The sequence below is a fragment of the Rhopalosiphum padi genome, chromosome 2, assembly GCF_020882245.1.
Source record: "Rhopalosiphum padi isolate XX-2018 chromosome 2, ASM2088224v1, whole genome shotgun sequence".
Lineage (NCBI taxonomy): Eukaryota > Metazoa > Arthropoda > Insecta > Hemiptera > Aphididae > Rhopalosiphum > Rhopalosiphum padi.
In genome coordinates, this window is record NC_083598.1 from 90,855,437 (window position 1) to 90,870,103 (window position 14,667).

Below are 14,667 nucleotides of genomic sequence, written 5' to 3' on the forward strand. Positions count from 1 at the left end.
AAAAAAACTTTTTCTTTAACGATTTTATAGACTTAGAACTACTATCAGTACATAATATACAAACAAGCTATAGTTATCAAAGTTATTAGAGTATCAAATTTTGAAAATGAATATAATTATTAATAACTAAATATAAATAACCTAGTACAAATTTATTTTATTGTAATTACATTTTTCTTACACACTATTATTATTGTCAAATATTGCTACTGATAACCGACATTCGTCTAAACCACTGATCCACGAAGCAATTATTTATATTTATATAATTAATTTCGAAATATTATTATCATGTATATATGTGGTAATTTTTTTTTATTATCCAAGTTAATGAATATAATAAAATATTTTGATTTTCAAACATTTTGAGTAAAATACATAAGTAATTTTGAATATTTGAAATTTTACACTTAACACTTAAAGTGGCATCTCATCATGTATATATCAATAATAATATGATAATATACACACATATTTTATTGTAAAATCAATTTTGTACCTCTAACGAACATAAATAATAAGTTGGAATAAATATTGTGTCATATGTATCTTAAAGTATACATGGATTTAACTTAGATTTAAAATCAAATGTTGAATCCATTTTTAGAATGGCGTTCAATACTATACTACTTTAGTCTGAAAATGATTTGTTTAAAATAAACATTTAAGTTACTCGTAATATTCTGCCATAGCAATTAAAGAGTTAATTTCATACGGCGGTTTGAAGTTAAAAATAGTATGAAATGATAGGTATACTTAAATTGCCTATTTGTAACGCCTTAAAAACAAACCATCTGCGTTGGTCCCATACAAGTTAATTTTCATATTAACGAAAACAAAAATAGAAGTTTTTATATTTATTCGTATAAAAATGTATTAAATAAATATTAATTAAATAGTTGAATTTATTTATTATAGTTATATTAGCTTTATTTATATCCATAACTTAACTGATAATTTAATTATTTTAGTTACATGTAGATGCTATAATAGGTAATCAGCATTCATCATAAAGTTTTAATTATTATGAGCTATCACCTGTCATCTGTCATTTATAAAATGTATACCTATAAATTATACTAAAATGGTTTAAGGTAAGGTCTATAATACCACGTTGTTGTGTTTTCGTTAGAAATTTCATGTATTATAAAATATAAAAACTAAATTTGGAATAAATATTGTGTTTAAAAATAAAATTTCTAAATTAAATTATATTCCATTTCAATATTTCAGTATTCAACTCTCAGTCAAATATAATATTTAAACATAAAGATAATGATGGACATACAAGATATTGTGTATTATGAATTAGTTTAACACATTAATACAACATTTTGAAATATTGTTTTAAATAGCTAGGTATACTTGTAAACAAATTAACATAACAATATTGTATAATTTTAATTTCACTATAAATAATTCATAATACCCAATACATTTCAAATAACTATATAAATACATTTTTTGTTATAAGTAGGTACATATTATAATGGTCTTATAATGTGATTTACTCAAAAGTCATGTTCATAAGATTTTGATTTACAGTGTTAGATTACAATAATATTACTAGTTATACATACAACATATTATTATACAAATAAAAAGGAGTATAAATGATTTAATACATTTTAATACAATACGTAATTATACAACAAAGATATCAAAGTGATTCACAATTATTATGAAATATATTAAATTAATAAGAAATATAATAGTAATGATAATAATACTAATATTTATAACTAGACTAGAGTGAATGATAACATACAATTAGTTTTGATAAGTTTTTCAAGTAATTCAACATTAAGTTACAAAATGTTTTAAAAAAAGTTTAAACCATAATTGTGACTTTAAAGGTGTAAAGAAGAAGATATCTATAAAAATAGTATAACCATAATAGTCGTTTGATCTTATTAATTATCTACCTATACATTTTTATAAAAATTGAGCAACACAACTTGTCATAAGTATTGAGACGACCTAGGACTTAACCTAAATAGTCTACAAATTCAAAAGAGTTGACTTGGTTCTAACTAATGGTAATATTAGCACTCCTTCGTCTTCTTCTTTTCGCGTCAATACCAGTCCAATAATTGATTATCATGTCGGAACCTTTCTCACCAATCATTATTGTCGGGGCGTTGATGTTACCATTGGTGATCTGAGGCATAATGCTGGCGTCAATCACTCTCAAACCCTGAATCCCGTACACTCTGAGCTTGGGATCGACCACGGCAAAAGGATCGGTAGGCGGTCCCATTTTACATGTGCCTGAAAAACGCATAATGATTAGAAACACAAATATATAATATGATATTAAATCGATTAGATTTATTATCGAATAAAGTATAAGTTCTATGAATCCAGTATTAGAAAAAAAAAACTTTAAGATTAATCCAAAGGTTCCAAACTAGAGCACCGCAAACTTGCATTGAGAGTGACAGTAAATTACTTGAAATATAAATAACTATCGCACATAATATTTATGATTTTTCACAATTTAAACAACAACAAAAAATATATAAATGAATATTATATGGCATGCGTGTTTAGTATTGATTTGGTATTATATTATCGCCTTGACGCGATCCATCATAAAATATTTGCTTAAAAATCACCCGGCTACTCATTTGCGGTAAAATTGAATATTTTCCTTCAATACTTTCACAATCTTATAAAATACCCTTAAGTGCTACCATTTAAGAAATTAACTGACTGATTATATAATACGAATTATATTTATATAGTTCAAATTTCATAAATGTAAATCAAAATGAATTAATCAGCTTTGCTAATAAATACAATAGGATATTACGGATCAAAAATCAATATAATATAGTTCTATGATTTTCAAATATATTTTACAATTGATAAAACTCATTTTTAAATCATTTATCCATAGGATCGTCAAATGCAATCAATGTGTGTGGTACATATTTTTTAAACGTATATTATTTTATAAACCTTATTCGTCACATAATCGTAGTTATGTAACTGTAACGGATAAAACGATATTACGAGTACCGGAGTACATAATAATTTATATATATATATATCGTTCATATTCGAAAACTCGTTGCGAATTGTTTGAAAATCTCGCACCCAATTGCTTGTGGTATACGCGTATATATCGCGGCGCCGATCGGAACCAACTACAACTGTAACCGCCACGGGTCGTAAGTACTACTCACCCGACATGTGGTATATGGTCATGGTGTACTGACGTATCACGCACTCCCAGTACTCGTCGGTGAACAGCTCGAGGGTCTTGCAACCGGGCACCGGCTTGGCGTGGAATCGGGCGCCGAATCGTTTCATGGCGGTCGTCTCACCCACCGCCACCGCCGCCTTGACGCCCTCCCGCAGCACCCGCAGGTCGTCGGGGTGCGAGAAATAGTTGTGGTACATCAGCGGGTACTGGTGAGGGTTGTTGCTCCTGAGCAGTATGCGTCCCCTGCTCTTGGGCCTCAACAGCATCGGGAACACGCCGAACACGTCCTTGTTGTTGAGGTCGCCCAACAGCTCGTTGTAGAAATCGTCGCGCAGACAGTGAGCCTTCCGGGCGGCCGTGCCACCGTCCGAATTGGTCGACGTGGACGTCAACATGAACTCGATGTCAGGCCAGTCGTCCGACTGGTTACCGTATTTGGTCGTGATGAATGCCACTGTCTCCAGCCCGATGGACGACGTCAGCGGTCCTTCGCCCAGCACGGCATACCTGCGGCATCCCAACCAATGGACTTAATGAAATATTAATAAACAAGAACAACACGTACGCGTAACCCGGCACGTAGGTTCTATGGATTAGAAAAATCGGTTTTTGGTATTTAGTTGAATTATTATCACGAGATGTTGATCAAAACTGTTATATGATTACTATCTTAAAAAAATAATTAAGGTTTATTGATTGTAAGATATGATACAGAACGCCGTCTAATTATAATTAATAACGCCTATTCAAACGTGTCGGAAGACAGCTAATTATTTAAAACCGTATTACAATTGCCGTGTAGTATTATAATGATACATAGTTATATATATCATTATTACAATAGTATGCGTTTTACCGCTGTTATTGTAATTTATTTAGATCTCAATGATTTTCATTGATGACTGAAATGTCTGTTGTAGGTATCGCATGTGCCATCTATAATATTACCATTGTAATTATATAAGTATTTGTCGATACGACGCAACTTCAACTGTAATAACTTATCAAAGCAGTCGTGATATTATGCCATAAAGGTTTTTAGTGTATGAGTACCTACCTACACACATTTAGATTTTGGATTCAAGGATTCAACGAAAAATCAATAAATTTAATTTTACTTTTAGGACCTATTAAAATGTATTAGAAAGAGTTCGTAAAAAGCTCTGTAAAGCTTGACTATTTCAAAATTAAAATATTATTACAGGTAACAGGTGATAAATGATAATTATTCATTTTTTCTAGAAAATTACGAAATTCGTGAATAAATTAAATAGAAATATCGAGAAGGCAACATGATTGCTATAGGAGTCTCTAAGAAACTTGATGTGTTTTTTAATTATTTTTAATCATTTTTATACAAATATATATAGATACATTTGGGGCTTTATAAATATAGTTTGTCTTAATATTTCAAATATTTTATGATTGTATTTAAACTTTAACAGTTTTTGGATTTAAAAAAAATTTAATGTTTTTGGTTTATAATAGTTTTGCAATATTGGTTCCAAAATCTTAATAATATACCTATGACGAATCATTTATAAGGCAGTGATGCGAGTGAATGATTATTCCAACACCTACCCGACTTCGATAACTTTTGTTTTATATTCGATAGGTACTTATCTTTTTATATTACATACAACGTTTATATATACGTTTATATAATATAATAATTATTATTACTTGCATCATCATTAGACGTGTCTATTATTAAAGTCATTTCACTATAGCAGTGTATGGGCTGTAAAATTGTTTTTCAAAGTGATGAGATTCATTTTCAAAAATGGTATAACGAGGCGTTTAGTGGAACCGCGTGCTCAACCGCAGTGTCTAACAATCAAACGGTTAGGTACAAAAAATATTTGAAATTTACCTCAATGCTGCCGGTATGTTAACTACACGGTTCATGACCAAGCTAACTGGATAGTCAATGGGGAAGACTAGACCGCCAACGGCCACATGGTCCATAAGGTTTTCACCGACGCCCGGCGAATGATGGATTACCGGTATATTGATACTTCTTAGGTGTTCTTCCGGTCCGACGCCTGGAATGTAAAAAAAAATACTAGTGGCATAATCATTTTAATTGTATATAGTACCTATACGGTCTATACGGTCTGCGAGCAAATCGTCATCAGAAGCCGGATTACAAAACGATTGCTTTCACCGCGTGGTAAGTCTATACGCGGATCCCCTTGCGTGCGCGTATCTCCTCACGTAGACACAGAAAACAAACCGACCACATATTATCGTGTAATATTATTATATGCATCTTACAGCGTTCGCAGACGCACACGCAAAATTGCGCAACTTCAAGTATGTGTGTAAAATCAAATCAGAATACGATTAAAAAAAAACACGTTAAATGTTCGTACAAATTTAAATGATATTTATAAATCGCGTTTAACATAATATAATAATTGTATTATTATAACGTTGTATAATATATTTATAATATAAAATCAATAGTAATGTATATTATAATTATTATTATTATCGCAAACAGGATATTCCGTATTTTTTTTTTTTATCGAATATTCTTAATATAAAAATAAGTAAAAAATTATTTTACGGTTACAAATTTTAAGTAAAAGTATGTGTAATGGTCGATAATCAATTAAAATACGTTTTTTGGCTCGATTTGTTTCATAATAGTCGAATATTTTTATGATATATTTAATTTCTTTTTTTTATCCAACTCCAAGTTGTTAGTTAGGTATTTGTTTAGCGTCTTGAAGATTACACTTAAAATTGCAATAGATTTTGGAAAATAAAACGTTATGTTTAAAAAAAAATGGCAGATGATATAATAATAGTTCTGATATAACCACGAATTCTCCTCACCCGAGAGCATGAGCAATTGAGGACTGTTGATAGCTCCAGCGGACAATATGACCTCTCGTTTGGCCAGAGCAACCCGCTTTCGGCCGTCCCGTTCAAACTCCACCCCATAAGCCCGTTTGCTGTCCGGGTCGATGAGTACTTTTGTCACGTGTGACCACAACGCCACGTGCAGATTCCTCCGCAGCCTCACCGGTTGCAGAAACGCTTTCGATGAACTGCATCGGTAACCCCGGCGCATCGTGAACTGGTACAACCCGTAACCGGTCTGAATGTCGCTGTTGGTGTCCCGTATCTCGTAACCCATTTCTTCGCCAGCTTGCAAGAAAGCGATACCTGTAAAAAAATAAAGAACCAATTGTTAAACTGCAGCGATATTAAGACGATTATATATAATTGGCAACCTTATTCAACTGCATAGATAACAATTTGATATACACTTTTTATGAAAGCTAATAGATATTTGGCAATATCCGAATACCTTTAAGCTTTTCCACCAAAGCCAACATAGAAAACTGAGTTATTTATTTGTGAAGCTTCCATTTCCACCACCTCAGTTCGTAAAAATTTGTTTGTATTGCAACAGAAATATTATACTGCAGAAGTCTTGACAATATTATAGCTGCAAGTCACTTACGCCATTTTTGGAGTGCTGATAATAGTCTCGCGGCTCCACGAAACGGCGTTCAAAACGGACTCGATACATAATAATTGTATCAAACAACTAGGTACAATAATAAACGGGTTTGAGCTGCAAGTCATTTGATTAAATCACTTCTGGCGATTACATTTCAATTCCGATCTTTATTTTCTATTTTTTTTTTATTTATATGAACACATGACTGTATTTCGTGTAAAATATTATATTCTTAATAATTATTAGATTTTTATATGCATGTAAATTTTAACAAAAAATAATCACATTTTACGATTTTATCATAAATATCAATATGACGGTATCCATACCAGTTAATGTATTTTAATATCTTCATCATCAAACTTATATTTTATAGACATAAAATAAAATATTGTTAAATGTTAATAGTATATTTTAAAAATATATTTCTTTTATATATGAGTAGATATTTTTTATCTATTCTATAAAATTTTGATAATGATATTTATAATGAAAATGAAAGCAATTTCAAGTAGAAAATATTATAGGTGATTTATTTATGTACTAAGGGTAACATAGTTGGATAAAAATAAAGTTGAAATAATAACCATTTTTAAATGTGGAAAAAAAGTAAACTCGCCAAGTTTAATTATTTACTATAAAATGACTTGTTTCTCAATATAATATTAATCAATTATAATTTATAACAGTTACTTTTTTGTTTAAAAAGAGTTCGTTTGTAGGATCTATAATAGCTTTACATTGAGCATATTGTTGGATTGTTGGATTATTACTTTATTGTTCTTAATACAAATAAAACAAGCTCGATATTACCAACTCTTTTTAATTGCCGTGTTTAAATAATTGATTATAGTTAACACAATACAAAAATTAATCACTAATTCTTTACGCGTGTCATTGCACTATATTCGGTCTGTCATTGGCCATGTAACCAATATTATACTGATACAATAATGTGACATAATAATATTTACACTATACTCGGCCATAAAATCGTCTCGTTTAATAAGGCGATGCATCTAATCCAAGGACGAGCATCGTGATGAGGAATATATCACGAATAAAAAAGAACCGCCCACTTTTCGAATTTCTCAACATTCACGTAAATATCAAATTGCCATCTACTCATCTGCCTGCCTATCTGACCAACATTGTTTCACCGAGTAACTGACGTGTACGATTCAACATAACGCGCAACACACACGTAACAATGGTATATTTTTACATAGTTATCGCGAGTAATGCCAAAACGTATATTATACGCATATCAAATATGAGATTTTGATTTACCCAAAGGCGTGTTCCACGGCGAGTCTTGGACGGTCAGATAACCCCCGGTGGCGTGGTATCTGGTGTTTTTTGCCAAGTACGGATTCCGTTGGTCCTGCGACTTTTTGAAGTACGGAAGCACGTCCTCGAACCCCCAGCCGGGGTTGCCCATCCTCTCCCAGTTGTCGTAGTCTCGCTTGTTGCCCCGCACGTACAACATGGTGTTCAACACGCTGGAGCCGCCGATCACCTTACCTCGGGTCCAACAGCACCGATTGCCCTTCATCGCCTGGCACGCCGAACTGTCCGGCTGCGTCTTATACTTCCAGTCATACTTGCTGCCGTGTAAGTACAACGATATGGCTGGCACGTCTGTGATTTCGGACTCGTGTCCGCCAGCCTCCAGCAGTAGTACGTTCCATTCCGGGTTCGCGGACAGACGGTTGGCGACCACAGCGCCCGCCGATCCTCCGCCCACGACTATGAAATCATACTCAGATCTCAGGTTTTTCTCGTTCACCAAACGGTTTTCCGGGTCGTACAGGTCATAATTGTAGTAGGCTAAAGCGGCCAAGAACGTAGGCAAAAACAGTAGCTTTCCACCTCCGGCCACTTTGGTTGCGAACTTTATGGCACTTATGAGCACTGTGCCTGCGTGCACCATTTTGAGACTAGACGTCACATTCTATTCGTAACCAATATGAGAAGTAAACCTGCGAACAGAAAATTTTATGAATTTAAAATTGGAAATATTATTGTTTATCTATAAGCTTGCTAGTACATCGAAGATTACTTGAAAATAGCAAAAAGTACAGAGTAGGTAAGTATTATTGTATACCTACTCATACTTTGTGCGCAGTAAATACTTCGAATTATTCTATATTTTAATGTCATGTTACTGTGGTAGATTGATACGTTGTGATATTACGTAGAAAGTAAAAGTAGCTTTATTGTTAACAGTTAAAACCAATTTCTCGTCGAAAAGGGTAATTGTTTTCATAACTATGAACTGTTAATTAATTATATTAAATATATTTAATTCGTCATAATTACTTTAAAAATATGCAACGTTAATATTTATTGATTTTATTTTCGCGTACATAATTACATTTTGAAAAATATGAGTTAAAATATACTTAAGTATAATTACTTTCTATAGAACATTTTAGTGGAATACTTATAAAGCTAATTGTCTTTAATTTATATTTAACAATTCAGTTGGGAGACGTTTTTAAAATCCATTATTTATGTTCAAATACGATACCTACATAGAAATAGGAATGTTTTGAGATCCCAGAAAATGTTTTTTTTTTTTTATTACGTAATAAGCTAAAGTGAGATTTAATCTAAATCTTCTCTTTATATTTATTTCAACTTTAGAGTGTGTAAATTATGTTCCGGATCAGAAAGCAGAGTGAACAATTTATGGGGCTTGAGTTAAACTTCATTGTTATCTTTTTATTATCTTGAAATGTTTATTAATTGTAATAAATGAATTATGTTTTTAAGCAAAATTATATAACGTTAATAAACAGAAATAAAGAATAATTTAATTTAATTTCTATATTATATTTTTGAAAGTAAAAATTATTGAAACAAGATATTTATTACGTTGATATCACTATTCTTTTTATTAAATTAATGCTAATATTAAAATTTGTATTATTCGTTTCACATCAATCAAATTTAAAACATTTATTTATTAACTTTATGTACAAACTATGTAAGAAACTAAGAAAGAACTAAGAACCAGTAAGAACTTGGAACTATTGAAAACACGTGATATATTTAGCCTTGTCTAGTTGTAACACGTATGTAAACTACAGTGATCGACGAACGAATGAGGATTGAAAATTCACTTGGCAGTGGTACCCAAATGTGGTATTTTCTTTATTACACGTCATGTATACACACATATACATATTATACAGGAAAATATTTCTACATCATTGATGTAACGATATGTGGGCCTAGATTATCAAAAAAAAAAATAATAAAAATAAAAAATAAAAGTGTTGGAATGTAGGAATCCAACAAGAAGATTCTATAGTGTAGTTCCGGTGCGTGATGCGATCGGAATAATTTTAAGTGGAGTCTGGTTTTTTACAGTACGTTTTGGTTGTGTTAAAAAAAAATAACAGGTTGATTATTCGGATTTCTTGATTATCCTGCTATCGGAAGCATAGCTCTCGGCAAGTGAATATTATTAATAACGATTATAACTATTCAGGGCATGATTGAATTTTCATAATATTGGACGATATGACTGCGCCCAGAGACAAATCAAATTGGCTATTGAAAAGCTTTGAAACGATAAGTAATTAATTATCAACACTTTTATATAGATGCATTATAATATAGTGAAAGAGAAATTTACTGAATGACACGATTCGTGCAACAATATTTACTTAAAGTGGTAGCTTATTTAGAGTTCATGGTCAATACTTTCAGTTTTATTTTTTATTAATATTTACTAAAATTTAATGATAATAATTTACAATTGATATTTAACTTATACATATGATATATATATAATGATACGAACAGTGACAGTCATGAAATCAATCGGCGACGCACTATCAAATGGAATTTTTATATATTTTTTTTTTTTTGTTAATATATATATTATATTAATATATTATGTGCGAGCTCGCTGCTCATGAATGACAGATGTATTTATTCAACGAAAATCATCGCGTTTTCATTATGTTTGACGTGTTTAATAATGGTGTAACATATACAACCTTTTACCATAATACCATAGGTATCCACCTATCAGTTTGTAATTATTATGAGCTATAACCAGTCATTTATAATATGGTTTGTATAATATATGCCTAGGTACGCGTAATCATACATTCTAAGCCCAAGAAAGGTAGTTATGTTTATTTAAGTAATTTTTTTTTTTTTTTTATCAATATTAACTTTACGTAAACTATTATATTTTCATTTATGCGTTAGAAAGCTTGTGTAAAATAACGAATAAATGTTTTGTTTAAATTAAAGTTTTTGTAATAAATTATACCTACGACTCAGTGTCATTCAGATTTATTTCACAACAACAATTAAGTAAATGCTGGAACCTATTATTTTTAATTGTACATATGAATACAAGTCCGAGAGGCATAACTGGAATAATTTTTTAGAACATTTTAAAAATGTTATTATTTGTTAAATAATAATGAAAAAAATAATTAACCACACGCACGTGACTATTTTATTTTTACACTATTTTGCAATGAGCGTGGACACAAAATGGTGTCATTTCATGACATAAACATCCCCTCTCCTTAAGTAAGGCCAAGGCCACTCTCTCATTTCCCCAAAGCACAAAGCATACATAACACTTTTCAATTAACTAAAAAAATGTGACATAATAATCTCATTAATTTATCGTAGTCATTATCACAAAGTATAATTACGGACCAGACACTGTCTTAGTAGAGAGATAAGTATTTAATTTTTTTTTTTTTTACTGTTATTATATTAATTGCTAATGTAAAATTATTACACCGTGTACTGAAATGAGTGTACATTGAGTGCATATATCGGAAAAAGCGAAAACAGTTTAACTTGCATGTCTTACGTTCGATAAGAGCGAATAATTTTGAACTCGATGAGTAATGTAAAATGAAGTTCTTGCGGTGATGTTGTATATAGGTACATTTCATGGTCACAAGTTCAAACGGTTGGCTCCATTAAAGTCAATACATTGGCGTACGTGACAATACCACACGACTGGAGTTACGTACGAACGGCAAATATTTAATGATAACCCGATTATTATTGGTGAAAGCCTTATACAACTTGGTATTTTGTCTTTACCGGGTACAGCGTTTAGATACATATGTACAAACTGACGACATAACTGTAGCTATTGCTACACCGCGATGTTTTTTTGCGGCCGTCTTGTTGCGCTGTCTCGGTGGCGTACACGCGATATTGTTTTAAACAATGATAATAATTAGTTATCGAAACGAAAAATATGTATTTTATAATAATTCTTGTTTTACCGGATCAAATGAAATGACGTGTCTAAATGACATTTTTCGTCGTTATTGCGAGACGACTGAATGCGTATTCGCAAACAGTGTGTGTTCAATGCACGAGAATAATGCGATTGCGCAACTTTAGTACACGTTTTAGCAGAACTATCGAAAACACCTTATCTAAAAGAAGAAAACTGCGATGGTAACCGGAAGTCAGTAATTCCGATGACGCCAAAACCTGCGTTTTTGAAATTACTGTGATATCGCACGAACACGTGCAGCACCATGTAAACCGGTTGCGGTCGTTAATATTCCACTTTCGTTCTTACATTTCAATACGATACACCTATAATATTATAGGTATGTATCTTATATCGTCCATAACGCTGCATTAAACCCGTACAGTGTATATCATAGCAACACTACGACCGGAAGGTATATAGTTATTATATATACAGTATCACAATATTATTATGTTATAATATTATAGCCTATAGGCGGCTATATACCTACTACGCGTATGTGCCAGTGCAGGTGGTGGTGGTGGTGGTGGCGGCAGTATCGGTGGTCCGCACCACATAACATTATTTTCTCGACGACCATCCCGGCGTGGTGAATCAAATCGTCGCATTCGAAACGCACGAGATGGGTAAGATAAATCGATCGATAGATCTCTCAGAGACGGGCCGACATACACGTACAACTACGTGCAATCGGTCGTAAATAAAAATCATATAGGCGTACCGGTGTACAATAGAGACGTAGTCCGATATCTTTATGTACTCACGATTCACATATTATATTTTATGTATATGTGTGTGTGTGTGTGTGTGTGTGTGTGTGTGTGTGTAAGCGAGTGTATCGTATGTGAATTGAGATGTACACACATAATAATATAATAAATTATAACATATGTTATACTGATGATTTACCTGCTGCGGACGTCCTGTTGCGGTGGTGGCGAACAGCTACCTAATATATATATATATATATATATATATATATATATATATGTATGTATATATGTATTATATTGTCGTACACTTCGTAAATGTCACGTCGGTCGGTTTGTTATATTATTATTGCGACGATTTTGTATTATTTACCGACGACGGTGAGACGCACTGCAGCTGCAGAGCAGTAACCGGACGAGGAAAAAATTTGCAAAACTGCTGAAAACCGACGACACAGATTACCTCGCGGTGGTGTGTGCTCGTCCGAGATCGAAAACGCGGCAAACTGATTTGAAAAATTTTAAAAACCAAAAACAACGCGACCGAACACAGATCCGTGGGGCACCGAACAAGAGCCGCCAAGAACACCGGCTGACCGTTTTTCAGTGGACGCACGCCGACGTTTGAACGTGCGTTTATCGGTCGGCCGAGGCGATGCGGTGTCCGTCCGCGATCATTTCCTCTTCCCTTTGGCTGTCGCAGCGCCGTAGATCCCCTCCCCACTCCCGGCCCGGTCGAGTAGTGAAAGTAACCACCGCGCGCGACCAACGACCACGTCGTCATAATATTGTTATAGGTGCGTACGCACATTACGCATCGATGATGTATTTATTATTATTATTATTATTATTATTACGCGACTACATAATATATGTGTTTGGATTTAATCGGCAGAATATATACCTAACGTTATTATTATAATATTACAGAATTGAAAGAAATAAAAACCGAAAGTATAAACCTTAATAATTGGTCTCCTGTGACTATATATTAGGTATTATGTATATCAGTAATTACCGAAAATCGAGATAGAATGTGCCGTGTTATATAGGCACTTATAATGCATCTTAATAAATCGTCGCTATTACTCTCAAATCATAATAATAATATTGTTGTGTGTTGATGTGTTGCGAATGATTGTGTTTCGCAGACAATGGACTCGGCGGTACCTATGCAGTCCTTGTGCACGTCATTATACTCGTATAGTGTTATTAATTTGCGCTTGTGCGTTGTTATCCAACGAGACCGTTTGCAATTGTAAACAGACGACTGCGACGAAGTGCACAAACACTATTATAATGCGCCTTTTTTAACTGAGCGCGGCGAATCGACGGCAAATCGAAATACTATAAACATAATAATATATTGTCTGTAAATTAATTAGGCACATGATACGTGTGTGCGGTTGTTTGATAACGCGGCCGATGGCGTAGCTTCTATGGGCGGGCTGCTGCAGGAGGATTAATTGCCGCGGGCGCGTTAAGATATTTGAGGAACGAGATTTTTAGTCATTTAATCACATGAATATTGAATATTTCGTGTTATGCAGCACTAAAATGGGTATGGACATTTCGGTTACACAAAGTGTGCTGTAATACCTCGGTGAAGAAATATTTGTGAAGAAAATAATCGTTAAAAAAAATGTAAACGCTTTAGACCTATAATTATACGAAAATATTCTTTTCTTATACTAGCCAAAACATGCTCAAAATAATTTGCGGTTTAGGTACATATTTTGAGCAACGTGTTATTTATGTATATACATGCTACTTGTAAAAATGTTATCGTTTTTAAATCATAATGGCCAATGCGTTTTGTACGTATTAAATAAGTATATTTTAAAAAAATTAAGCAAATAAATCACATTTAATATGCAGTTTTTTTGTTTATTTGCATACAATATATTATGATGAGTTAAAGAAATTCTAATAAAAAAAAAAAAATTTATATTTTTACTTATAATTTTATTAAATTTGACTTGTTATG

At 32.5% G+C, this 14,667-nt stretch overlaps 1 protein-coding gene across 2 annotated transcripts; it reads right to left on the reverse strand.

The window, feature by feature from the left end:
* Positions 1-1,376: 1,376 nt before the first annotated feature.
* Positions 1,377-13,328, reverse strand: LOC132920982 (glucose dehydrogenase [FAD, quinone]). 2 transcript variants are annotated; one of them, XM_060983759.1, is made up of 7 exons: positions 12,962-13,328; positions 12,880-12,927; positions 7,980-8,671; positions 6,056-6,388; positions 5,085-5,256; positions 3,192-3,718; positions 1,377-2,271 (listed from the first exon to the last, which is right to left on the reverse strand). In XM_060983759.1, exons 3-7 carry the CDS (start codon positions 8,620-8,622, stop codon positions 2,030-2,032), a joined length of 1,917 nt encoding a protein of 638 aa, XP_060839742.1. In that variant the 5' UTR covers positions 8,623-8,671; positions 12,880-12,927; positions 12,962-13,328; the 3' UTR covers positions 1,377-2,029. The 2 variants fall into 2 exon arrangements, with proteins under 2 accessions (XP_060839742.1, XP_060839743.1); XM_060983760.1 differs by having other exon boundaries at positions 12,880-13,328.
* Between the last annotated feature and the right edge of the window lie 1,339 nt (positions 13,329-14,667).